At 43.4% G+C, this 27626-nt stretch overlaps 3 protein-coding genes across 5 annotated transcripts; 1 reads left to right on the plus strand and 2 right to left on the minus strand.

Moving 5' to 3' along the window:
* Window positions 1-13496, minus strand: ttyh3a (tweety family member 3a). Of its 3 annotated transcripts, none has more exons than XM_052049005.1 (15): window positions 13246-13395; window positions 12748-12945; window positions 11019-11188; window positions 9479-9590; window positions 9141-9367; window positions 8447-8542; window positions 7707-7779; window positions 7514-7589; window positions 6187-6242; window positions 5607-5699; window positions 4604-4696; window positions 3947-4083; window positions 2880-3053; window positions 2268-2343; window positions 1-303 (listed from the first exon to the last, which is right to left on the minus strand). In XM_052049005.1, the coding sequence occupies exons 2-15, from the start codon at window positions 12871-12873 to the stop codon at window positions 232-234; spliced, it is 1581 nt and encodes a 526-aa protein (XP_051904965.1). In that variant the 5' UTR covers window positions 12874-12945; window positions 13246-13395; the 3' UTR covers window positions 1-231. The 3 variants fall into 3 exon arrangements, with proteins under 3 accessions (XP_051904965.1, XP_051904964.1, XP_051904963.1); XM_052049004.1 differs by having other exon boundaries at window positions 2268-2346; XM_052049003.1 differs by lacking the exon at window positions 1-303 and adding an exon at window positions 310-1803 and having other exon boundaries at window positions 2268-2346; window positions 12748-12943; window positions 13255-13496.
* On the plus strand, window positions 13472-25403 carry snx8a (sorting nexin 8a). Its single transcript, XM_052049006.1, has 14 exons — window positions 13472-13574; window positions 15360-15426; window positions 16242-16369; window positions 17189-17321; window positions 19017-19207; window positions 20650-20770; window positions 21030-21166; window positions 21313-21393; window positions 21466-21626; window positions 22327-22456; window positions 22530-22598; window positions 22688-22837; window positions 22935-23084; window positions 24503-25403. Exons 2-14 carry the CDS (start codon window positions 15390-15392, stop codon window positions 24584-24586), a joined length of 1572 nt encoding a protein of 523 aa, XP_051904966.1. The 5' UTR covers window positions 13472-13574; window positions 15360-15389; the 3' UTR covers window positions 24587-25403.
* nudt1 (nudix (nucleoside diphosphate linked moiety X)-type motif 1) lies at window positions 25203-27626 on the minus strand. Its single transcript, XM_052049038.1, has 3 exons — window positions 27207-27626; window positions 26263-26409; window positions 25203-26184 (listed from the first exon to the last, which is right to left on the minus strand). Exons 1-3 carry the CDS (start codon window positions 27356-27358, stop codon window positions 26013-26015), a joined length of 471 nt encoding a protein of 156 aa, XP_051904998.1. The 5' UTR covers window positions 27359-27626; the 3' UTR covers window positions 25203-26012.

A 27626-nucleotide genomic window follows, 5' to 3' on the forward strand; every position in this document is an offset into this window, starting at 1 on the left:
AAAAAAAAAATTGCTCCTTTTGTTAGGTTTCAGGATTCATCAATTCCAGTAAATTGACTCCTGATTTGACGGTAAGAATCGTGATTAAAAGGTGAGCACCAAGTGAGAGCGATCCAAAGCTCTTCCAATGAGATGATAACAGTAAGCCACTAAAGAGGGGAGGGAAAAAACAAAAACAAAAAACAAGGCGGTGTGGCTTTCAAGATGTCAGCCATTTGAATCCGGTTCCGGCTAAACTGACGCGGGGGGGTTGGGCTCTGGTCGCCTGTTAGCGAGGTATTTTGCCCGCATGCTGGAGGTGTACTGCGAGTGGGAAGCAGACGGAGAAAAACATGACCAACAGAACATGAGTCAAATAGAATTGCTCAGAGAATGAGAGACACTCCCGAGCATCAAAACTCTTTACAATGAGTAGAAAAGTTCATCATGGCGGGGTGCGGTGGGGACACAGAAGTTGCACATGCACCGCCCATCATGGCTGCAAACTGGTGACTTTTCAAGCTAAAACACCAGGGGGGGGTGCAGTAGGCCAGTATTTCCCAACCAGGTGAGAGACCTTTGTGCTCTTTCATTATATAGCAGCAGGTACAATAAACTTGGGCGTCCACATGCTGCTATTCATACCACAAACTTAAGTCACGGCTTTCTGCTAGTATATCAGGCACAGAGTTGTGAGTCATTATTTCAGCATTTTTTTTTGGGGGGTGGGGGGCTATATTGTGAGATTGATTATATTTTTCTAATGTATGCGAAATGAATACCTGACTCAATAAAGGTTGGGAAACACTGCAGGAGACTACTGATCCAAACACAGAAGCGGCACAATTTACGAAAAGGAAGTGTGTGTAGTCTGTTGATTTTTAAGGAGACATATTCTGGCCCGCTTTGCATTTCTGCTCTTAGCGTGGCCCATCAAGTGGGATATTAAACAACTGCACTTAACACACCGTTTAATGTATGAACTGCTGCCTTGCCAGTGGCCGGCTCTAAACAACAGACTGCAAATGGTGTGTGCTGTGATCTTTGGGGTATTTTGACTCAAGGTGAAAAGTCACAGACATGTTATTAAGATACCTGGGAAATGTCAGCATCTACAAAATAAAAATGCATAATACATCTCCTCGCAAAGGTCATGTTGTTGTTTCCATATAAATCTTGTCGTTCAACATTTGGGATGCAAACCTGCTTTGAATAATTTACCTACAGGCGCATCGCTAAGGTGGAATATTGTGTACTTTGCGTTTTATAGTCGCTCAATTCAAAAAAGGAAATTCATACGCGTGATGACTGACAGCGTAGTATGATCTTCACTTTATGAACTAATGAAGTGAATGAAAACTTTTGTGGTATTCTAAGACATTGACATTGCACCTGCATGCAGGTTACTTACAAAAAAAGGGTTTTACTGATAATGCCCTTTTGCTATGTCACTTCTCCTCAAATATGTCAAAATGTGCCTCATGGTGATAATGTATGAAATTGTTGATTTGTTGATTATATTTACAGCGCAGGGAAGAGGGATAATCCACCGGGACATTGCTCGCATTTGGGAGGGGAAACATGCAGCCTGGGGGTCATGGGCCACAGGCAACAAACATCAGGTGGGACACTGTGGAGTCGAGTTTGGTTTCGGGGGGAAAGTTGGCAGGTGGGGGAGGGTTCGTCACTGTGGACAGGGTTAGGGGTTGCCATATTGTGTACCTGTTAGCAAAGCAGATGAGGTTACCAAAACGATCTGGAGCTGTCCGAAGGCTTTAGCTGCCAGCTGTGACCACTGTTAGTGTGGGCGGGAGTCAAATACAACTGGACGGATCGGCAGAGGGGTTAGGAGGGGGGAGAAAAAAAAGATGACAAGAGAGTGTAGAGAAGAAATGTGAAACAGTGTCCAGGTCAGACACAGAGGCATCGTTGGGAGGTGGGAGAGGGTGGGGGTGGCTTTTAGAGGTTTTGGATTGGAGGTGCTGGTAGAAGGGGAACCTGAGAACTTTCACCTTGCAGTTTAGTTGCTCGAAATGCTATGGAATTATTGTCTGATCTTTCAGAATGAGGGTTCTAAATAGCCACGTTCCGACAAACGCTTGGATCAATACTTTCTATCAAAATGTGCAAGCAGGAGCAAAATAAATGACCCGTTTGTCTTTTGGTAAACTTTCTTTTGCGGTAACAGCATCAGGACGTTATGCACCAAGCTGAACCATAGCGCTTGGTGGAAACGTGGCGAAAAGATGCGTCGGTAGCAAGAGGCCGATTGGCCGGTTTAAACTCACAGAGGGTGGCGGAGACTCTCGTCCGATCAAGGGTGTGTTTTCCATACGGGAGTTCGGCAAGTTGGCGTTCTGAGCCCTGCTGGAGGAAAAGCAGGGAGGTCAAAAGTGAGGAAAGATGCACTGTTGTGTCGAAGTAAAGTTATGTAAAAACATTTATTTGCAGCATTTTTACGTGGAGATTAGTGGAGAAGATCATGCCCAATGACCCTATCACCTGTGAGATTATTTGGTTTCAAAGTGGAGAGCAACAGCTGCACATACTGACTGGAGCAGCTACTTTTCAATCATGTGCATTAGCTTTAAACAGCCTGTAGGCCATTTGCAGAAAGGTGCCTGGCAATTAAAAAAACAATACAGTAATAATAAAGGGAGGGGCTGTGAACAGAGAAAAATCATCTAACAATTGTTTGAACATCAACATTTCTGAAAGAATAAATGAAAAAAATTGATCTGAAAATCCAAAATATTTCTGCAGTGTTTTGTTTCATCCCGAGAATTGTTAATAATCCAAATAAGTATTAGATAAATGTATTTTATAAATGTATTTTAAAAAACTAATTGTTTGCCATGTCTTTAACTAACCCCGCGCTTAAAACCCAAAATGACACGTACATGTACTCTGTCACGGGCGCGTTGCTGACGGTATGCGCGGCGGCGCGGATGGACGTCTCGCTGCCGTAGCTGCTGCCACAGCTGTACAGGCTGGGCATGTGGACGCGGTACAGGTTGTCTTGGTTCTGCCTCCCGCCGCGGCCCAGTGAGTCGCTGTCACTGACATCGTCCAACCTGCCAAGAAATGAAGACACTGTGAGGGGCCACCAGAGGGAGCTGCTGCCCCAGTAAAAAAAAAAAAAACCCTCCAAAGGGTGCCCACGTGGTCACTTTTGTTATGTTTGTTCTTAGACAGTTGCTAATGGGTAGTCTTCACTGGCTACTATAGAATTTAAATTGCAAGCACATCATTTGCACCTACTAACATACCTCACATGTGGTTCAAGTGCAACACTTATTAAAAGGTAAACGCCGCAAAAGGTGAAGTTTCCACCAGTCGTGTTTTCATCTGATGATTTAGCACATGCCAACTTGACCTTAATTGAATATGAGAGACAAACCTTCCGCGCTTAACATGGACTATTGTGGAAAACAGGCGGCCTCTGCTAAAACAGGAAGCTCCAGCTGTGATCAGACAGATGAATGCCCCCCCCCCCCCCCCGCCCCCCATTGCTCCAAAGGGGGTCTGATGAGTACATGGCGGACAGCTGGGCTTGTGTGAACGCTTTCCGGCGAAACATGACCATGGTTGCTGGGACAGAGGCATCAAGACTCATTCCACCTTCCCGCTGTGCAAGATGACATCAACTCTGGCAGTGGCTGCGACACATTTAGGCCGACTTGTCAAAATTTCAGAGCTGAGTACTTGTGGATGCAGCTGGTGTAGAGCGTTTTGAAGGGTATATTGTATACAAAAATGGTTCTCTTCGTTTACTGTCCTTCCTGTGGCCATTCCAAAACGAGGCCTTGGAATAAATGTTTATGAAGCCATAATTAATTGATGGGCTTGTCGTCATAAATCATTACTAAGTGTACAAAGGAGCGAGTGGCCATAAAACCTCAGCTGAAAAGCTTTCAAGCAGTTTTGACAAGCGCTGTTTTTGAGATGCGGTTCGGAGGTGCTTTACCGGGTCTTCCGCCAGGTGTGAGGCACGCTGCAAACGATGGAGCTGAACATGAGGGCCGTCACGAAGGAGAAGAGCAGCAGGTAGATGAGGCCCTCCAATCCGTCGTAGCACACACCCGTTAAGGCCTGCACGTAGTCCTGCGGACATGTCAGCGACACCGGTTTCACCAATGTCATAAAGACTGAAACAATCGGGTTATAACACGGAGGCTGCAATTTGTTCTTAGACGTTGTATTCAAACTAGGTCAAACCGCTGAGCTCACATTTGGCGCGCAGGCACACACAGGAAGCAGCACATTTTCTCACCGGCATCCAAAAAGCCCAACACTCCCCCACATTACACGACAATCTCCAGCCTGCATGCATGGCTTGGTAATGCGGCAGGAGGGTGGAAGGTTTGGCCGTTTTGGAATTTGGATGCAACCGAGCGACTCCTCATCCTCGGGCCGCTTTCAGTTGGACAGGAAGTCCAGCGTGAGGACGGTTATTTGTGAAGACAAGCGGAGTCAGATGAGCAAGCACGGAAGAAAGGTGGCTTTATATAACTTGAGCTGCACTGCACCGATGTCACAACACATCAGCGCCGGCCGGGCCACCTTCCCACGAGTGAGGCGCCCCCATGCATGTCTGCGAGTCTCCGTATCGCGGCTCACTCACCAAGTGTAGGCTGCGGCAGTCCACCAGCGCGGTGAGCTGATGAAGGCTGATCTCAGTCGTGTTCAGTATCCGCTGGATCTGCTCCAAACTTGCCTGGAAATGAACGATGGGGGTTGGGAGAGGAGGGGGAAAACCCTCTAAATATGCAGAAATGAGCTTAACCGTGGATCAAAGTGACTTCCAACCAAGAAAGGCTCAAAAACAAAATAAGTGAGTGGTGATGCTTCAGTTCTATACAATGGGAACATTCTAAAGATCACTATAAATATTGACATTGATCCATCACGCAGCCCTGCGAATTCATATCAGTCATTCTTGGCAGATGATAACGAATATATACATGTGTGTATTGTTTATATTGTCTGGCCCCATGTATTGCTGCACCGCTTGTGTTCCAATATCCAACTCTTAAAGGGTTAGAACAGCGCCACATAATGCTAATGAGGCCTTTGGCGTTTCCCCATTACGTGTTTGTATTATAGACTTTGTGTAACTCTGTGTTTGATGATTAATATGACAAACTTCAAAACAGAGCGGCGATTACAAGCCTGAAGCATCTTTCTGGAACAATACTGACCAATTCTATCCTGACAAACTGCCGTTTGTTGTCAAGTTAGTTGATCCGCTGTCAAGCACTCATATCGCAAGGCAACTGTACCGGTACTTAAATTTTATTTACCCGTCACGCCGTCCTCGCAACTGTTCTAGTATCTAACGTGTCTGTTTGCCTCGCACAAATGCTTCTACCAGCTCAGCACATTTCTGTGCATGGGAAATGCAGAGTGAAATGTGAGCTCCACTTTGTGCCCGTCAACACACAGCCAGGACAATAATGCGGCGTCGTATTGAACGAATGACTAATGTAGCTAAATGGACATAATGCGAGGCCCCCCAGGTGGTCAGTCAGCAAGTGCGCTGTGCTTCATTGCCCGTCATCACGAATGACAATGATAAGCCACAACATGGACGTGCCTGTCCAGTCAGAAGTATAACCGAGACCTACCCGAGTAAGATTGTATTCCCCAGTGGCGGAGCTCAGAAGCTGCAGCACGTCGTCCTGCAACTCGACGAGCGCTTTGTGGCTCACAGAAAGCTTCTGAAAGAGAACATTTGTTATACTTTGACATTTTTAGTTTTGGTGCTGCGTCCATTTATAAGTCATGTGAAAGCATGATGAAAGGTTTTCGATGCAAGATAGACACCGGAGGCACTGTAGCATCCTTTTCTTCACAGCATTGGTGCTAACAATAGATGTCGACAAGTACTCAAAAGGCTTTCATTTATTCATGAAGTCAAACTATAGATTTGTTGCGGAAGGGATGTCCCATTTTTGGCTTCCAACACAAACCCGGCGAAGCAAGACGCAGGAAATGCTGCAGAATGGGATTGTTGTCCTTGTGCATCATCGTCTGAGGCACTGGGAGTGATTCATTGTACCCGCTTGCAGCAAATTCCCCACATTGTACAGAAAAATGCGTGTTTTTTTTTAATGCTGTCTGCGGGGATTTCAATGGCGTCAGCAAAACAGGGTAAAAGAGCGTGAGAAGCTTCAAACTACATCGGATTTGTGAGAAGCAACAAACCTGCTGGAAGGGGTTGGTTAGCTCCAAATCGCAACTTAGGTAGTACTCGAGGATTTCTGTGGATAAAACAGACAAGATGAAACCAGATTTCGCATACTGGTGGAAAGCTTGTGGAAACGGGCGACAAAGTGATAAGAGCGAATACATGTACATGATAGTACTTTCTATTCTTCAATCGGCACATCAGTTTAAGTCACAGGATGTGCATCCACGCTTGTGGCGTCTTACATTTTGTGTCTCACCAAAGCAAGATAGTCGAACACGATGTTTGTTTACACTGGGGGCTAAAAAGTCCTGACAAGTTCAAGATGATATGGAGCATGTCTCTTTGCCAAGGTTTCAACCCACAAGAACGCAGTATCAAGATCAGCACAGTTATTACTCAAGTCAGTTTGACTGGGGCATGTTCTCGGCCACCAAACCAAACAAAGCTATAAATGTGGCATACTCGCATTGTGATGTCAACACAATTGTTCTGTTGCGCTTATGAATCTCGGAACAAAGCATTTGTGATGGATGAGAACATACACAGGGAATACTTGTGCTCTAGCTTCGACATTGGCTGAGTGATGCAAAACAATAAATAAGCAAACAAACAAAAAAAAATTAATCGTCCCGTTCCCTGCAGCATTTTTCAAATGCGATTTTTGTCTTTGAGGCTTGTTTTAATATGCAACCACTTCCAATTGTGAAAAGGCTTAGCCATTACTCATATGGATTATGAGCCTGTTAGCTGACTGACACGATTGCAGTGTGGGAGGAAAGCAGATGAGATGTGAAAAATAGTCACGAGACCATTCAAATAATATCTTTCCTGTCAAAGTCAAAGCACAGAAAAAGATTGCATTTGTCAGTCATGAAGCCTTCGGAGGTGAAGGGGACAATTACACCAATACTTTTTTTGAGAGGAAACTTTACTTGATACCCATAATAATATATTTCGATAATCCCTTCCCTGACTTCATTCACCTTACTTGCCTCAACCTCTCTGCACAGAGCTCTCTGTAAAATTTGCCTTTTTACAACCATGCCATCATTTAGGCAATTACTAAAACGAGCTGCAGCATCGACACTTCTATTCAGCCTGAAAAAGCAGCTCTGTAACACTGTTGGCAGCCACTTTGAGAGGCTTTTTATGAGCAGCGGACAAGCCTTGCTCTTTAGAACAATGCCATTTTCACTGCTGCACAATAATCACAGCATTGAGAGCAGCGCAGGGGGGCGAGACTTGGTGGTTCACTCACATGAGTGTCCCCCCCCCCAAAAAAGTGATCACAGTGAAAAAAAAAATAGGGCCCATAAATCATCACAAGAGAGTGACCAATACCTTTATGGACTACTCGATAGCTGGCAACCGCTTGGGTGATGTATGTGTCAGGAGCCACGCAGAAGTCGCTGGAGGTCTAGGGGAATGTGAAGGGAAGGGGGGTGGGGGGGGGGTGTCAGACCAGTTAAAAAAAAAAAAAAAGGAAATCCACCACCACCTTCGTGTGATATTGACATCAGAAGCGGACACTCACCACGGAGAGAGCCAACTCCAGCCCCAGTGAGGCCCAGCTGACCACCAGAGCCACAACACCAAACAAGCACACCCTAAAGGAGTGTGAGGGGAACCAAACTATTAAAAATTGATCGTAATTATATTTAATCAGTCATGCACCTGATAAAATAATATTGCCTGTACATCTCTGTACACATTTTGCTATTACGACTCAGGTATTATTGGGTGGAAAATGGGTGGAGGGTTGGAATACCCAATAATGAATTCTTGACAATGTTATGGAACCAAGGTACTTTTCGTCTGCGTTTGATTGAACCTGTTAGAATTCATTTTTATCATTACGCTCATTAATACAGTTATAGTTTGCGGTGTAGATAAATGCTGTGCATTTCAAAAACCTATTGGCCAGTTGTACTTTTGGAAAGGCAGAATTTATACCTAATATGGCGACCAATCAGCATCTTGCACGGCGCAGTAAGTCATAGCTTTCCATGTTTAAATAAATCTCGGAGATCATACGCAACTGTTCGAAATATAAAAGTGGCAGTGGAGTGTGTGCGTGCCGTGCCACAAAGTGTCTTCAGTTTACCAGCTGCACACGGGTGGCGTCAAGTTTATCGGGCATGAAAGATCTTGACTTGACTACATTGAGAAGGTGAGTTGGGGACTTTTACGTAGCGTCGTTCCAGGTCCTCAAATCACTTGGCCACAAATCACTTGCAGTGTCACCGTCATTGTGCCTCTTGCGTCGCGACTTACCCGATGAGCGTCCCCTTGGAGTTGCGAATGAGGCCGAACAGCACCAGCAGACAAATGAGGACATCGAAGAGCAGCAGACAGAGGTAGGCCAGCCACCTGAGAGGATGAAGCCTAAAAATTAGGGGGCTGATACATTTCGTTTGAACAGCTGTAACAAGTTTACTCAACTCCAGAAATGATCTTGTAAAACCTCAGTTTGTATCCACACACATTTCTCCCCCCAAAAGTAATTGGAACACACGGCACTTGGGTCAATGGCGTCATCATGACATTCTAATTTGTCTTCATCCTCCTCTGTCAATGTTCCCCCTTTCTTTCATCAGTTTCAAAGGCAAGATAATACCAAAGCAAACGAGGAAGAGAGATGAACAGATGTGTAGGATGATTTACTGAGTGACCGTCAGGGTGGAAAGAAAGGAGAAAAAAATGAGACCCAGATAGCATCTGTGCCCATTACCTCAATCACCTTGTCGCCCACACGACTCAAGCTAATGAGACACCCAACGCGCGATACTGCGGCGGTGGTGTAAGTGGACAAACATTTGCACATACGACGATAATGGTAAATCTCTTAACTCATTCACTCCCAAAGACGTTTTTAAACGTCTTCTCAGACTTGGTCCAGAATTGGCTGGTACGGAATAAGTTAAAAGATGTTTTCCTTCATTTTTCTCTTTATTATTGAGCAGCTCACCTGTACCAGTCGTACACTTCGATCTTGACAGCCAGCTCCTCCAGAGAGACTGGGTTCTTACTGTTGTCCCAGAAAGGGATCTTCACCATCTGCTCGACCAGCTTGTCCAGCTGGTCCTTCAGATTTCGGATGATTGATTGGGAGTCTGTGTGATGGGAGTATTGCACCTCAAGCACCTTCAGACTGCCATGTACTGTCCCGTTCAGTGAGGATGTGCCGTCGGAAACCTGCACCCGACCAGGGGACAATCAAATTAGATGACGGAATGCACAACAGGTCTTGTGGCGGTTAAGTAGGAAAATAACCATGAGTGAGTTATTCACTAATCAAAGTCTCACCAGCTTCTGCACACCAGTGATTGTGCGATTTGCGTGGCGGAGGGAATAAGTCAGCCGATTCACTCCGTCGCATGTCTCACCGTTCCCATAGAAACCCACAGCAATGCCGGCGCTGACAAAGAGAATAAGGAGGAAGAGACAGGGTGGTGAGAAGGGTTTGGTGTGTGTGTGTGGGGGGGGGGGGGGGGGGGGTCGGGATTTGCTTGAAAAGACAAACGGCAGATACAAGAGCGAGCGAGGGAGGTGGCAAGCCAGTGGACATGGGGGTTGAACCCCACATTAACCCTGTCAGTTCAGACGCCTCAAACACCCGACACTGAACCATGGAAACTCAGCAGAACGGACCCTTATGTATGTACGCCCCGAAGGCCTCAGTCCTGACAAAGACGGCCCTCTGGCTGGGTTATCAGATCGTATTTGGAGAGAGAGAGGCCTCGGGTTGCAGAAAAGCAGCAATGGGGGAGGGACTGGGATGTTATTTTCTGTAGTATAACGTACAATTCGTCTATGGGTTGATTTACAGGAGCAAAAGAGGCAGGCAGAATCTCGTAAGTTAAAGCCAGGCAGCCTCAGTGAGCATTTGTCATATTCCTCAATATTGCGAGTCATTTTTCACTTTCTGTCACAATATTAATAAACATTCCAATTGTTTCTTTCAATTGTCATCCATGTTGAGGATAAGATCCAGCTCACCTAGAAGACAAGTGCAATAGAAAATACACGGATACTGTGGTGAACTTGTTTTCACACTGCTAAGCTTTGGAAATTATTCAAATTAAAATGCTTGTGCGGTCCTAATATGAAACTATCTATAAAACAGATTACAACTATTAATATATTTCCTCTGAAAAAATAAATGCTTAGAAATCAGAACAAATAATCTGAATATACAATGAAACAATTTGAATTGAAAGAATTTTCTCTCAATTCTGACATTTTGGTGACATCCACCCAGAGCACGGTGGCATTTCTAATCAAGAGGGGCAATGTCATGAGAACCAGTCAGTCAGAACAGACAAGTGGTGTACATCACTGCGTATTCCCTCTTCCTGGCCGGCTAATCTCTTCCTCTCACGTTCTGCATTGTGGAAGGGGTGGAAAAGAGCAAAAACAGAAAACAAAAACCCAACCGCAGTGAAATTATGGATAGCTTTTCTAATATTGCGTGAAACTGCACCCAAATGCTTCCTGTGTATCTTGTTTACTATTAATGGGGTGGGTGGGGGCATACGACTTTAGTAGCAACCGGGTAGAGGGACAGACTGATTGTGATACAGCCCTCACATGTCCTCATTGGGGTCCTGTAGGCCTTTTTTGTACATTGCTGAATCAGCTATGCTGGCTCACCAACAGTCCATCAACATATGGCGGAAACCAAGAAACAAATGCTCAACAACGCAAGTCCAGATGGTCAATCCCACACTTTGACCAAAATGAAACGCACCAGGAAAATATTGGCATCAGTGCGTGTGTCATGCGAAAACAAGGGTCACACTTCAATCGCTTTGGATGACGTCGTCATGGGCTGTCTTGCGTTTACCTGCACACGAGTGTTGCGATGATGACGCACCAAGCGGTGCAGCAGCAGTCGGCCGAGGGTTGGTCCGGGTTCTTATTGCGCCTACAGCACAGCCAAATGGAGTAGAAGAGCAGGAACAGCAGGTCCAGAGCCAGACAGGCAAGCGCCACACCTCCAACTAACAGGATGGACTGTCGACAATAGAGTAACGGAGCTATAATGGATTCCATTAAATCGACAATGTCAGGATAATGGACTACCTGAGTGTTCGGGAGAGAAACGGCACTCAGAACGTATGAATTGCTCCAACCGCAAAAAAATGTTCAGGTGGTAATTTTCAAAATTTTTGGCTGTGCGTCGATGTACTTTCAGGGAGCTTGTGCACACTCCAAATGAACTAGACACACCCATGCTCAAAATAATTACAATGGTAAGAGTAAAAAAAAATGCATACCAAGTGGTAAAAAGCATATGCAGAAAATTGGTGAAGATTGCACGACTGTCTGTGTCCTATGTGTTGTGTTATTTTTGTTATTTTGACTTCAAAATGGCGCCGCGAGAGTGGCTGCCTTTCCGGCAACCGCTATATTTTGTTGTCCGACTTCTTCCTTTCATAACATTGCTGCTGTGGATTGGGAATTTCTCCATTGCAAGAGTAATAAAGGTTTTCTTATCTTATCTAACCTTTTTTTGTGTGTCAGCATCAAAGTCAAACTAGAGCAATACAGTACGTACAGTAATGCAAATCGACATTGTCCTCATTTTATCATATCACTGTAAATAAAGAAATCAGCCACAAGAAATGATCTTCAATCAACTACATTCGCGAACATCTTAATTTTCTCATGACCCAGACGTTATTTCTGCAATGCTTCATTACAATCAGTCACTGTGTAACGTACTACAGTACTGTGTGGAGCTGAAGACTTTTCCTTTGGTCAATGTAACGTAATAAAAGTATTTTATCTTCTTTTTAAATATTCAAGTAAAAGTATAAAATGTATGCTGCATTAAAACTACACCACAAGTTTGATTGATCCAAAAAGCTTCTTAAGTAAATGTAGCGGTTACTAGTTTTCACATTTGGAATGCTGAGGTATACCTCCGGGCATTGGACAACAAAGTCAGAAGGTGCCAACTCCGTTTGAAACTGGCAGATGTGTGAAGCCAAACAAAAGCTTGTTGTGTACTTTTAAGTCCACCTCGGAGAGTACTCGCTTTATGAGTGTCAGTAAAAAGACAATAAGATGATGACGCATGTCTGGGTAGTGTCTTCCTGTTTCAATCGGAATCAAGATCTGAATCACACTTAAAAAGGGGAAGTATGACTGTGAACAAATGAAGACCAAATGTCAAATGAGGAAACAACGAAGAAATAGGTAGTAAAGCGCTCCAAGATCTCTTCTTCAACTGCCTGAATGTAGTGATAATTCAACCTTTACATTCAACAATCATTCCTCAAGAAATTGCCCAAATGTAGAGAAAGAAAACAATGGCCAGGAGACCCCCACCCAAGTCAAAGGTTGCTTCGGCCTGGATTAGACAATACCAGCTGGTCTTCAGGCTGGAATAGGCCCGAAAGACGGATATAGTAAGTCAACAGATGGTGACTGGTCTCAAAAGGTGAAGCAGAATAACAGGTGCTCACATGTCATTTGTCACCAAGGAATCTCTTTAATCCTGAATTGGAAATTAAAATCCACCCATAAATCAATCAGACCATGGCAAGAGGATGCTCATGGATGTGTACCTGTTGATACGTCCACTTCCACGGCTGAAAGTCGCTGCTCGTTTGCTCCAAGTTGAAGCTGAAACGTGGAAGTCGGTGCAGCAGGTTGACCCACCACGGTGGCGTGTAACCAACCACAGCAGCCATGGGTAACCGACAGTCAACCCAGTTCGGCTTTAGGTAGACGAGGCTGCACACTGGGTCCTTCCGGATAAGTCTGTCAGAGGGGGAAAACGCATCGAAAACCAGCTGACGTATAAATAAATAAATATATATGTCTAACAGACTACAACCTACTCAAAATGGCATCCTCCACAGAGCATCCATGCATTATTTAGCAGCTTGTGATATGTTATTGTTCTCTCACGAATGGGTTAGTAGACTAGTTTCGAGCTATTGGTTATTATCATCACCTAGTCAGCTCGTCATCACCAGCGACTAGTTAGCAAGTTTACTTTAGCTTTAGCGAAACGACAACTACAACGTGTTTAGTTGCCGTCACAAAATAAATCTTTCAAGTGCTCGTACCCCGTCTCAGTGTCGTCGGCTAATGTTAGCCGGTTTAGCTGCTGGTCGGTCGAAGACAACAAGTCTCTTTTGTTTTTCTCGTCATTGTGCGTCGTGGAGTCGTCGGGAGCTGCCTGCGCGATTCGTCGCTAGCGCTTTTAAATTCCAGCGCGGCGGGGTCGCCTCTACAAGCAAGCGACCGGACTAAAGTCTGGCGCAAACGCAGCCGCTCTGGACTACACCGCCAGCTGACGAATCGTCAAGAACTCAAGTCAACTCACATCCACCTCTCTTACTCCTCCCATAATCAATCCAAAATGATGCAATAGCGCCACCAACAGGTAATCTACCATATTGCGGGATGAAGATACTTTCATGGACCGTCGGAGCAATGGCTATTTTGCCCAAAATGTGCTGATGGCAATTTCAGATCAATTTCTTTGATCTCGGCCCAAAAGCAATACATTACGTCGAATCCGCATCGTTGTTATTGTTTTTTTTGTTGCTGTATTTATTAACATACTTGAATGCTACAAAATTAAACTGTAAAATACAAACACAACGGACTGTCAAAGAGCTGAAATGTTTTTGTGTGTTTTGTTAAACAATGTTTGACAATGAAGTTTACCCAAACCATTCCAATCCAAAAGACTGTATTAATTGTCAATGATTGATGTCACGTGTTGTGTTGTATTAGTTTCGGTTAAATGCTCTGTAAAGCGCGTTGTTGCGGCGACAGCTGTCGTGGAAGCGCTTGATAAATAAATGTATTGAATTGTATTTTGACGACATTTGGATTTCAGCACGCCACTGGAGCACATGTATTTCCGCAAGGCGGTTGGAGTCGAAATTATCACCTGAACATCAGAACTGCGAGGCAGATGAACAAACAACTAGGACATTGTACTGCCCTCGACTAAAATGGGTACAGCAAAATTTAGGATTAAAATTACGTGACTCGTATGTCAGTTTTGATCTCTTTCTAAGTGAGAGGAACATCAATGGTTTGTTTTCTTTTTAGGAAATTCAGTAAATGATGCTGACAAATGGAACCGTCGCACTCTGCTCAGTCAAATTATAATAGAATAAAACACAAAACAATTGTATTTACTATAGCTGTGACATTATATCAAGAGCCCGGGAGAGGCAGATCACACGCCACTGGAAGTTACGAGGAAACTTAGCTGTCTGCGACCCAAATGAAATGGGTTAGTGGCTGACTAGTTCGGAATGTTATAAACCATAATTTGGTATCTTTTTACTGCATAAAAACGACTAGTCTGCAGGTGTAAACTCTCTTGTTAATTTTGTACAAACATAATGATGTGGAATTCTTTTTCACATCAGTATGCCATGAGATCATCCGGCGTGTCGCAGGAAATTATCCAATTTCACATTAAGGTATAACGTTGTTTTATTTCCTTCAAATAATGTACCTTGCTTCAATCTACACTAGACGTAGTTGACAGGCAGAACAATTAAATGTTCCTCCACTAGATGGCAGAAGATTCAATAAATCTCAGTATCCACCTGTTGCCATTCATGCAACGGAGATACTGTGACATATAACCAACCTTTGTGTTCACCTAAACAGGCCTACATTTGGGAGAAAATGTTTAACTTACTGATACAAAATCAAGGGTTCGATTCCGGCTCCAGCCTTCCTGTGTGGAGTTTGCTTGTTCTTCCCGGGCTTGCCCCTTTTTTCTCCGGGTACTCCGATTTCCTCCCACATTCCAAAAACATGCATGACAGGCTGACTGAACACAACAAATTGTCCCTAAGTGTGAGTGCGGATGGTTGTTCGTTTCTGTGTGCCCTGCGATTGGCTGGCAACTGGTTCTGGGTGTCTCCTGCCTACTGCCCGAAGATACAGTATACAGAAGACAGAAATCCGTCATTGATAAGTATGAAAGCTATTTGCAAACCCGCTTCATGTGGAATAAATACGATTGGATGCATTAGCTACAAGCGCTTTCACAAAGACCATTTTAAAACTTCACAAAACGTTTGTCGTTCCAGCTGACAGCCTTACACTTTATTGTGGCCATTTGTCGTATGGACTTTACACCAGAAGCAGCCTACTACAACTTTAAGAAATAAATGAGTTTTTTTCGCTTCTGCAGGAAATCACATGGAGGTGCTCTTGCGCTCACATGATAGTCCGAGCCATGGCTGAAGAGATCAATGAAGGTACACTATGTACATTTCGTACTCGCGTCGTTCTTTTTTGCGCTCATTTGTAACTTCGAAACTATTTTTTTTTACTTTTGCAGCGTGTGTAGAACCGTCGAAGCTAAAGTTAGTTGCAACGATTGCGTTGGGCGTGGAGTCACTCGGTTGAAGTAACGACAATAATTCGGTGTTTTGAACTTGTATTTTTGTTCCACCTGCATGTTACTGACAAAAAAAAAGAGCAAACCGATGAAGTTTTGATGCCGTTTCGTTAAAGAGTGATGTTAATTCGGTGCGCTGTTGCAGCCAAATTATAATGGTAATAATTCCACTACACAAATTGATGTGTTAGGCTATTTTACATAAAAATGCAGTTGCAGAGGGAAAGCTAACTGTACACTTTATGCCAGGATTTAAGTGAAAATTATGCTAGGTGAGCCGCCATGAACGAGTTGATCATAAACTACCGGTAAGTCATAATTGTCACACGCTGAGGTCGAAGTCATAATATGATTTCTGATGATGGGGCAGAACACGATGATGGAATGGTTACCACGTCGACCTCCTGGGTTCAAATCTGGGCTCTGGCCTTCCTGTTTGTAATTTGCATGTCCTCGTTCTTGCATGGGCTTCCTCCCACATTCCAAATTTTCATTGAAGACAAAATTGTCCGTAGGTGTACTGTGGTAGTGGGTTTGAATTTCAACAGGGTAGGCTCCAACTCACCTGCCACTCAAAGAGGACATGCAGTCTAAAACACAGATGGTTTGAAGGGCAGATTGTACATTTTTGTTTACGTGTTTAAAATCTAACCATCGTCTTTTCCTTTGCAGGCTCAGTTCCTTCTTATTACAGGGAGGTGTACGAGGCCGTCTGCTGCCCAAACGATGAGCGAGTTCTAGGTGAAGTGTTTCAAAGGTTACTCGAAAGCACGAACTTGTCCAAGGCAATTCAAACCCAGGTGAGGTGCTATACAATGTCGTTTTTCTATGCAGCAAGCACTTTGGGTTAAATGTTTTGTGCCTCTTTATTACGGCTCCTCTTCCCATCCCATCAATCCACACAACTCTCTAAAGCTCCTCTTTGTACTTTTTGTTAGATTCTGGCCTTCTTCTTGCTAATGAGTGGTTTGCATCCTGTAATTTAGTGCGTCGTACCCATGTTCAAGTTCACGACCAACTTCAGGTCCACTGAACCTTGTTGCCGTTGTCATGAGAGTCGTTTTTGGGTTGTCCTTTACATCGCTCATACTATTTCTGTAATCAAATGCTGCTATTTCCTTGGTCTACCTTAGGGCTATCCAAATTAGATGTTTCCCATTTAAACTCAGAACACAGCAAAATTGCCAATACCAATGCAGGGGAAAATGTGTCACGGTCTGATAAAAACCAAGGTTGAACTTTATGGCCCAGATTCCAAAAGGTTAAGTACAGTGGGACTGTTTTTCTTTAAACATTGGTGCCTTAGACTGGTGGAGGGGATTATGAATGACAGGAAATGGCAGTCAGTGTGCACACATGTTTCAGGCTTCTGCTAGAAGAAGAAAAACAAAAGTCAGGGAAAGCCTCCTAGAACATCTGAAATTCATTTGAGGTTCATCAGGCGCACTTGTATGGTCCTGTGGTTGACTCCCATTCAATGAGTATTACTGTGATTGGTTAATTCTGAACACAGCAACATTCCAGTTACAAGAGGGTGTGCATACCTTTGCAATCACATTATAACTTGTGGGACGGTGACGTGTTTGTCACTGACCCTCTTTGTTTGGTCCCACTTTCAGATCGCCCAACACGTTGACGCAGGTGCCGATGGATCCCTGAGCAAGCTGTCGCTCTACAAAGCGCTTGCTTTAATCGCTGCTGCCCAGCAAGGAAAGCAGCCGGGTCCCAAAGTCCTGGAGAACTACATAAAAGGTGGATAACGATGTGAAAAGTGAATGTTTTGCTGATTGAGTAGTTTGGTCACTCTTATGGTTGTTAAAGGTTCGTTTGAGCCATCCCCTGTAAGGTTCTTGGTGGCTCATCTTGCGACCACATATAGTGGGGTGGAAAAATTACACCCCTATTTAAGTACCAGTTTGTGTGTGTGTGTGTGTTTATGGAGGGGATGGGAGAATCAAAAAGGACATTGAAACTATCGTTACGCCTGAGATTCAGCTCAGTGAGCATCTGTCTATAGCTGTAGTTTGGCAAACTTACTCCAATTAGCATAGATCACGAAAAAAAAATCCTTTGCTCTCCAAGTATCACCATCATGACCAACATTAAAACTATATCAGCAGAGCAGGCCTCTTAGGCAAAAACAAGGGAAGTTGTATTCAACTACCTGTTGTATACTACCTGTCATGTTTTTAAACACTTTTCCATCTAATACTACTGTACATACTGTACGTTGTTTCAAAATGTTTGACTGCGAGTGTATATTTCATATTATTGTAAACCACTGTAACATTGCGCACAGCTCGAACATTAACACCGTGCTTAAATATATAGTGGCAAAAAACCCCAACATACACAAAAACAACATTGTACTGTTTTTCACACAAGTTAAATAAAAACTGGACCTCAAAAGTTTAAAAAACAAGCAGTTCTTGAAGATTAAACGCAAAGACGCTGCAAGAAAAAGTTCAATACAACCGAACTGTATGTAGGCAATGATTCGTTGATATGCTAGTAGAGGTTAAATGATTAACTGTGTGTGTGAGTGTGTTTTTCTCGATACGTTATTTAAAGGTGAAATCAAGTAAATCTTCACATGCTCATGCCGCACAACTCATTTAAACACGGTAGTATGATTAACATTGCATTTTTGAAATATGAATTAAGGGTAAATATCTACCCAGGTAAATACCTATATTTATTTATTTATTTTCAATCCATCTCTTTGGGTGGCCATTTTGCCGCTTGCTGTTGACTGAAATCACAGTTGATCATGTCTCGCATAACAACCAATCACGGCTTGGCTTACAGATGTCACACGACCAAACACAGAAAACAGGTGAGCCGTGATTGGTCGTTACCTGAATGAACTCGGAGGCACTCTGATGTCATTTTCAGTTGACAGCAAGTGGCAAAATGGCCGCCGCCCTGTGATGGATAAAAACAAGTGGATTTTTATGTTTAATTAATATTCCACTAACACAATCTTGATCAGATTTGACTTGATTTCTCCTTTAAAATCGTGCAGGTTTCAATACACACACACACACACACACACACACACACACACACGCACACACACACAGACTGTCGGTAGCCATTTGCCAAGGTTGCGTCAAGTCTTTTGTGGTATTATTTAAGGCTCTCTCTGCTAGTTCAGTTGTGGTCTATATCATAGCCAACTGCCTGAAACTTCCTCCTTGTGCAACAACAAGTTTTCAGATTTTTTTTTTGCAGGAGATTAGATTCAATTCTTAGCCATATCAGAATGCATGTGGATGTGGTGAATGAAAGATCAGTCCCCCCCGCACGTATTCTGTCCAATCTATGAGATAGCGGCATTCCTTACATGTGAGGCATTGCTTCACTATAGCTGAGTAGTAGCGTAGTTTGTAGCCGCGTTCGTGTAAATATTAGAAGTTGAGGGGGGTGCGGCTATGTGCGTTCCAGAGTTTCCAAAGCCTCAGCTGGGGGAGCCAAGTGAGTTGCGCGCGCTGAGGATGCAGGAAGCTGAGCAGGACGTGCTGACGCTGTCCCTAAACCTGGACAGGCTGCTGAACCGAGATGCGGTCAAGGTGGAGCTCATACCGGAGAAGAAAGGCCTGTTCCTCAAGCATGTGGAGTACCAGGTCACCACCCTGGTAAGGAAGCGATTGAACCGTCGGAAATGAATAGCTTTAGCTTTTTGACCAGTTACATCTTTGTTTGAGTATTGTGAATGTAAATCCACACGTGTGCCAAAGTTACATTTTAAGAAGACAGAAAATGAAATGAAGGATATAATATACTGTATAATACATTACGTTTACATCACTATGGAGTCATGCTACTGTCCAGCAGTGGACCCCAACTTTTTTGTGTCACGAACCAATTGAGACAAGTATGCTCTATTCCTTTTTTTTTTTCACGACTTTTGAATTTCCAGTTTTCAAACACTGGTACTGACAACAAAAATAATTATAGAGTAATTAAACATTTCATTCAATAGTTTTTTTTCATTAATTTCAAACAGTGCTATTCTACTGTACAACAAATGCAGAATAAAATAAAATAACACAATGAGCAATAAAGAAATGGACCAATCGGGAATCATTTTTACGTGATGATCTTACTTTGGGCGTTAGGATCATAAGATGACACGATCAATTGCTGCTTTCACCCAGTTGTTGGTGGGTAGTTATTAGCGACTAAACTGCTAATGTTGACGTGGGCAGGCTGCGCAAACATTTTCCTGCTTTCCACATGATCGCTCGGGTGCCACTTGTTTAAATGATTTAACCGCTTGCTTGAATTGTCTGTTTTTTGACGAATCGTATATCATTCACAACAGCTTCTTCCTCCACGTCGCTCTGGCGATAATGCTAAGGGGGGAACTTCTCTTGTCAAATAGATTCATCTTCGGAAGTCATGGCTGCTCGTCAGCTTCGTGTTTAGCGGTCCTATTTGTTACAATTACTTTCTCTTTGCTGATTCTTCTTTCATTTCAAACAACAAAGCGTGTGATGGAAAAGCGGTTAGAACTGCATGACTGTCCGTGTTTTATGTTATGTGTTGTGTTTATTATTTTACTTTATGTTAACTGTTTTGTAAAGCGCTTTGTTACAGCTGCCGCTGTTGTGAAAGCGCTATATAAATCAGCATGTATTGTATGTATGTATTGTATTGTATTTCGTGGCAGATTCTGTTTATTCTAACTTGCAAAGCAATTTTAGAGGGGCGACTCAGATTGGCTAGAGTCCTGCACATCTTTCCGCCACATCCGATGGAGTAAATTTGCTCACAGCTTGCAGGTTTGTCTTTGTGTGGCCCGGTACCGGTCCGCAGACCGGTCATTGGGGACCACTGCTACACAGCATTCACTATCCCAATGACACTGTCGGTCTGCTTGTCATCAAATGAATAAATAAGACACACAGCGACTTCAACGTCACGACTTGGCTCAATTCGTGCACCCTTCTGAATATTTAATTCTTGACTTTTGCACGATACTGCCATTGGGCTCTTAAAATGCACTGAAATGAAACTGATTGGAAACAACCAGTGCATCCGATATCTGATATGTTTTTTTTGTCTTTCCCTCCAGCGTTACAAAATGTCCGTTTATCGACGCTACAGCGACTTCGACGTCTTCCACGAGATCCTGCTTCAGAAATTCGCCTACAGAGTTGTGCCTTCGCTTCCGCCCAAAAGAATGTTGAAAGGAGGTACAGTGTGTCAACTCTCCACATTCTCCACTCCTTCAACAAAACAGGATGTCCATCTTGACAGTTTGATTGCGATGTAACCCATTTCCTTTTCATATCCTTAACTGGTTGGGCCACACCGCCCAGCAAAGCACTTAACTCATTCAATACAAGCCAATTCTGTACCAAGTCTGAAAAGACGTTCAAAAACGTCTTTGGGAGTGAATGAGTTAATAGTACTTGCTGAGACCTGTAATGCAACAAAGGCTTTTTGCCACAGTCTTGACGTCGGTTTCCGAGCGGGATTTCATCGAGGCGAGGAGGCGCGCGCTGGGCAGATTCCTCAACTTGGTGGCGCAGCACCCTTTCTTCTCAGAGGATGACCTGGTCAAGACCTTCTTCACCTTCAGCGGCTCGGTATGCCTTTTCCTTTGTCCAAACTTTGCTGGCTCTGCAAACCGAGGAGTGATATCGCCATGGCAACTTCCAGTCATTCATTGTCCTTTACCCCCCCCCCCCCCCACCCCCTCGTCCGCTCCATTTTCAACACACTTCACAAACAGGATGTCCAGATACGGCTGCGTGATGCTTACAAGAAAACAGGCGACGAGTTCATGACAAACAAAATTGCGACTCTTGCAAAGGTTTGTGAATTCATCGAAAGACCTGGCGGCTTCCCGTCCAAAGCTCATGAGATATTTGGCGCGTTTCCCCAGGAATACCTCCCCGCCGACATCCAGGCACAGTTCTCGGTGAGCAGAGAGCTGATCAAGAACATCCACAACAACTTCTGCAAGCTGCGCGAGCAAGCCGAGAGGATCGCCGAGCGTTCCAAGGGGAACGCCAATGACCTCCTCATGTTTGGCAGGGAGCTCAGGTATTTTTTTGTTATTGCACGAGCGTAATTCCATTGGTCTGGAAAATTATTTTCTTATACCGTATTTTCCGGACTATAAGTCAATTTTTTTTCATAGTTTGGCTGGGGGTGCGATTTATACTCTGGAGCGATTTATGGGTGAAATTCTTAACACATTGTTATATCATTTCACATGTTATTTTCACATTAAACCACAAGAGGCCGCTATAGACCTATGTTGATAAAACCGCGATGAGTCTGACGTAAGCGACGTAGAAGAGGAAGCGCTGCCATCTTCTACCTTTGGAGTTGGTGGACTTGCTATAAAGTGACTCAGAGGATGAAGATTGCATTGGATTTAGTGAGTTGGAGGGACATTGATGGTTTGATGAACTTGTTAGCATCTTCTTTATGCGATAGTTATCTGAATAACTCTTAATATGTTACTTGAACATACCAGGCACGTTCTCAGTTCGTTGTTTACGCGTCACCTAACGTTCGCATATCATACACTTATTCAGCCTGGTGGTTTCTATTTTATTTAAATTTTAAATTGCCTTTCAAGTTGGCATGTATGTTTTTGGTGTTGGAGTTTATCAAATAATTTTCCCACAAAAATGTGACCTTTTCCTTCTTAATTATGCATTTTATGGCTGGTGCGATTTATAATCCGAAAAATACGGTATATGAAGTCATTTTTTGGTCATCTTTTTATCCACAGCACGCTCAGCTCAGACACGTCGTCCCTTCCGTCGCTGGCCTCGTCACAGAGTACCTGGAGCCGTCTGTGTCAGTCTCTCAAAAGTCTATCGGTGGAATTTGCCGTGCTCTCGAATAAAGCGGCTCAGCAGGTAACAAGGCGCAATCTCCCAATCTCAACGTGGCAACAGGAAGTAAACATCGCTTTGTCTTCCATGTCCTCAGGGCAGGCGGGAAGAGGATGATGTCGTGGAAAGGCTGAATCTTTTCCTGGATTTGCTGCAGTCGTACAGAGTTGAGTGCCTCTTGGCGTTTGCCGATTAGGTTTCTTGAAGGTGTAAAAAAAAAAAAAAAGAGACGTAATCATCACTCGTCCACTCCAGGACTTGTGCGAGCGCCACGAGAAGGGCGTGCTCCACGAGCATCAGCGGGTGCTTTACAAGTACAGCATGATGAAGAGGCAGATGATGAGCACCACCGTGCAGCCCAAAGAGCACGCATCCATGGAGCAGCTCGAATCGCGGATTGTTCAGGTTAGACTCGTACGTCCTATCCGCTGAGAAACGAAAGGAAATGTTGATAAAGGGTGCTCATGTTTTTTCTGTTCTTGTCCTTTGATTCTATTTCTAGCAAGAGACTGCCATACAGATCATGGAGTTGCGGAATTACTTTTCTCTGTTCTGCCTCCACCAAGAGACGCAGCTCATCTTCACCTACTTGCCAATCACCTCCCACATCCTGGGAGCCTTTGTCAACTCCCAGGTGCAAGGACACCGAGAGGTAACGATGTGCTTTCTATTTAGAATACTTCCCCTTATGCGGCCATCGCCTGCATATTTCTTGGTCTCGATTCACAAATTCACATCTTATTCTCCGGAAGCTATGGCCATATATATATATATATATATATATATATATATATATATATATATATATAAAAATTTTTTTGGGGGGGGTGACGTGCAGGGAGGCATCACGTTGTTGTATTATTTTTGTGTGCTTTCTGAAACACCCCAAAATGCCACAAGATAGCGCCAAAGCCCCGTCTGTACAGAAAAGTAATATCGTAAGACTTAGACAAATGTCCAATTTACTTTTATCATTCACAAATATGCATTGCAACTGATCCCACTGATTGTAAAAAGGCACAAAACTTTAACAAGTAATTGGTATTGAAAAATATTGTCGTGCATTTTAAGATTAAACAAGATTTATACAGAAAGGAATTTTAAAACCATTTACACATGTGCATATAAAATCTAAATGTAATCCCTGCCTAACCTGAATTGCATCTGCTGTGTTGGGTCTGTCAATCTAGACCAGGTGTCACCAACATTTTTGAGGGTGAGAGCAACTTCATGTGTACCGATTGTGTGAAGGGCTACCAAATTGATACACGTCTGAAATAACATATTTGTCCAAAATACCTTCAATAATATGAGGATGTGTTATTTTTAATACTTGATGATTTAAATTGTCAGACTTCGATCGTGTTTCGAAATGTCTCACAGTACTGCCAATGTTTGCATTTTTAAATCATAATTTCTACTAGCAAATCACAATGTCCAGGCACTGGCGGGCTACTCAAGTGGTCTTCACGGGCTACCTGGTGCCCGCGGGCACCATGTTGGTGACCACTGATCTAGACTGAGACTGCTGTTGTTGTCTGCTCTGATCAAAACAATGTGTCCCCTAGCGGATATTCCATGAATTGCACCCTATTAAAATATTCATTCCATGTCTTTTTTATGCATTTTTTTCACTGTTAAATGATCCTGATTGAACCTCCTCGGGGCCAGTTCTGACCAGCGGGCCGTATGTTTGACACCTTTGCTGTAAGTGGTCGGCGATGTTGAAGGGATATATCTCAATTGAGATGAGATTTTTGTGATTGGGAGTTGATTAGTTTAGCCTCAAGGCAATAGGTGAGTTTTTCAGCGAATAACAGGATAGTGGAACCCCCCCCCCCCCCACACACACACAAATAACGGAGGTGTTCTCTGTAAAACGTTTAATTTAACCTTAATCTGAAACATTTTGTTCATATTCTGCTATGAGTGTCAGGAAGGTCTTAAATGATGAGTCCAAATACTTTATTTTTTCCGCCCCTCTACAATCGATTTTTTTGTTTGTTTCTATTTTTCTATGATAAGCATCATACCAAATGATGGAAAAATAAGATGTTACTCTCTTTCCAGATGGGTGCGGTGTGGAATGAACTCCAGCCCAAGCTCAGCTGCCTCTTCGTTGAGAAAAACGGCTTGAAACCTGCCCTCGAGTAAATGGGTTCGTGACGCAAGAGGGAAACTAGGCGGGGATTCAAAATGAAAGAAAAAAAGCTTTCAATTGCACAGCGCACATTTCACTACAAGTGGTTTTTCCTACCACTCTCCATTTGGGTTTATTAGGTTTGGCCTTTTGACATTTTGGCTGTCGGCTAATGCTCCCAACGTCCAAATTAAACTTTTACTGCCAACGCGGAAGGAAATTCTCCAGGCTGTCAGGGACCAGGTAGCATAGTGGACATTCCTGCCCTTTATATTCTTAAGTTATTGCATAACAAGTGGGGGGAATAAAATCTAGTACAGTATTTTACTTTATTTAAATCCTGGGAAATGTTTATTTTTGCTCCCAGAATTCCGATATTTGATACAGATGATGCACATCTTTATCTGTTTGCTTCCCATTTTGCCACCTTGTTTTATACAGTTTGCTCATCGTTGACATGACAACCCCCACGTGTGCTTTAGTTGATAAGCTAATTCAAGGGGCCGACGCTCCAACATGCACAATACCGTTTCAACGCGAGTCTAGCTTTGGAATGACACTACACTTCTCACTCCAAATGTGCAATATGTGAAGTAAAAATCCGACCAACCAGGTGATGAGTTTCAAAGCTCTTTTGGAACACTTTTATTCTTAAAAAAAAACCAAAAAGACACATCCTTGAAAAAAAGAACACTTGGTCTGATTTGCACAGCTTCCAAACAATACTGCACAAATATTCATTTTGGTGGCATTTTATCGGAAATTAACTCAGAGATGACTGATGAATCTGTTGATATTTTGCTCCACTGAGAAATAAAGAATGAAAATGCCTGTTTTGTGTTTTTTAATTGTGTAACCAACAAAAACCTTTACTTTTTGCACTTAAAAGCAGAGCCACCATTCCTAACCAACAATTAAGTGACTTTTGCAATTAAACAACGCTGTTGCTTTACAAATGCAATTGCACTTAGGCTGCTCACAAGCGTTAGGGGGCAGATTTTCATGCTAGCTTGTGATGAGGTGTAAGGATGGGCATTTGGTACATTTTATGATCTGATTGTTCTCAACTCCCCATGTCAGTTTTGGGCTGAGAATCCACAAGTGACACACAAAGGTTTGGTGTTACCTGTGAATGTCACAATATGGCATAAAGCCACGTTGTTTTTCTATAAGACAAAGCTATGCCGCTTTTTTCGATTAGACAAAGCTTTGGTTTGATGAAAAGAAGTTTCTAATTTCAACTTCGGCACCAAGTCGCCAGACTCATTCCATTTGGGATGCAGCTTTGGTCTAAGTCCTCCTCAGCAGTCACATGAAATATCTTGTGTAACGGCAATGGCAATTTCTAGTACAGGATATTTTTCACATCAGTACTTCGGAGTGTTGGCTGAACAGCAGGCACTGAGGAATGCGACACCTCCCACGCAGCTTCCGATCATCTCACAGCTCCTCCACTTCATTCAGCTTGTAGCTCAGAATGACGACGTGGCCCTGGAACTGAAAGTAGCCTGCAAATTTCTTCTTCTGCAGCAGCAGCGGGAACCACAGCTTGTCATCAGGCCACATTTGGTCAAAGGGGATTTTGTCACGGTCGAACCACTGAGGTCTCATTTCTACAGCATGGGGAAAGTGAAAGTTTGCAACATGTCCTGAATTAAAAGCTTCATAAAACTGGTGCTGTGGAAACTTATCTTCCGTTTCCGTTGGCTCTCCATTGTACGAGTCGGCCCTAAAAATATGGACGTCGAGCATCTGCGCATCACTGACCATTTCAAATTGGATATTTCCAACCTTTTTGAGTATGTCCACTGTGAGGCCACTTTCTTCAAGGAGTTCCCTGACCCAAAAGGAAAAACAAATTCAAAAAAAATTGACACATACACACAGAATGTGTTCCCAATGTTATCGTGAAATCACTCTGTATGGTGAGTACTCAAAAGAGTGAAAATTCATACTGGTATAGGTCTGAAAATGTATCGAACATCCCTAGTTATTATACAGTTATATGGTCATCATGGCCCCCTGACGGAAACAATGTCGACATGGTGACCTGTGACCAAAGCAGGTTTGACACACTCATATAACGTTTTGAGTTTGTCAAATCATTTTAATACAATAATAAACATAAATGGCGGCATGGCGGTCGACTGGTGAACACGCCGGCCTCGCAGTGCACAGCTTCAGCGTTCCTGTGTGGAGTTTGCATGATCTCTGTGCCTGCGTGGGGTTTCTCCGGGTACTCAGGTTTCCTCCCACATTCCCAAAACAAATGGCAGGTTGACTGGGGACGCCAAATTCTCCCTAGGTGTGATTGTGAACGCATATGGTTGTTCGTCTATCTGTGCCCTCCGATTGCAACCCTAGTGAGGATAAGCAGATTTGAAAATTGATGGATAGATTGATGGATAATAAACATACATATTACTATTGAGAACAATATTTTATTATTCATTATATTATGTTTTATTCATTATAATAACCCAAGACACGCTACCATATACACAAATTATTTTTAAGCATGTGATATTTACTGTGATGACAGTCTACTGCTAAGACGAGATGCATGAAACAAAAGTTTATAGAACTGTATACTGTATACCAACAATATCATCTCCTTGTAAAATATGAACGGACCTTCTTGCTCCTTCCTCAACAGTTTCTTCACTTTGGACTTTGCCCCCGAAACCATTCCATTTCCCAGCCCCGAATCCTCGCTTCTTCATGCCCAGTAGCACCCTACCAGGCTCGACCACCAGAACCAGAGTCAGGAGCTTGGAAGTCAGCATTCCACGTGTCTCAATAGTGGACTCAACTGCAATTACGTCGACCGATAGGATACGTCAAAGTTGCGTCCGATTTCTTTCTGCTCAATAAATGAATCCCCGCTTTCAATGTATCTCTTCGTAATACAATCGACTAGAAACAAACGTGATAGGTTCCTACACTAAAACAATCAGGAACTTCAGTCCTGACACACGTCGAAGACGAACCACCAATTACATATTGTGTTGCTGAAAAAAAACGCCCGTGAAGGAGGCGAATTGTCTAGTTCAA

This window comes from Hippocampus zosterae, chromosome 17, assembly GCF_025434085.1.
Source record: "Hippocampus zosterae strain Florida chromosome 17, ASM2543408v3, whole genome shotgun sequence".
Classification (NCBI taxonomy): Eukaryota; Metazoa; Chordata; class Actinopteri; order Syngnathiformes; family Syngnathidae; genus Hippocampus; species Hippocampus zosterae.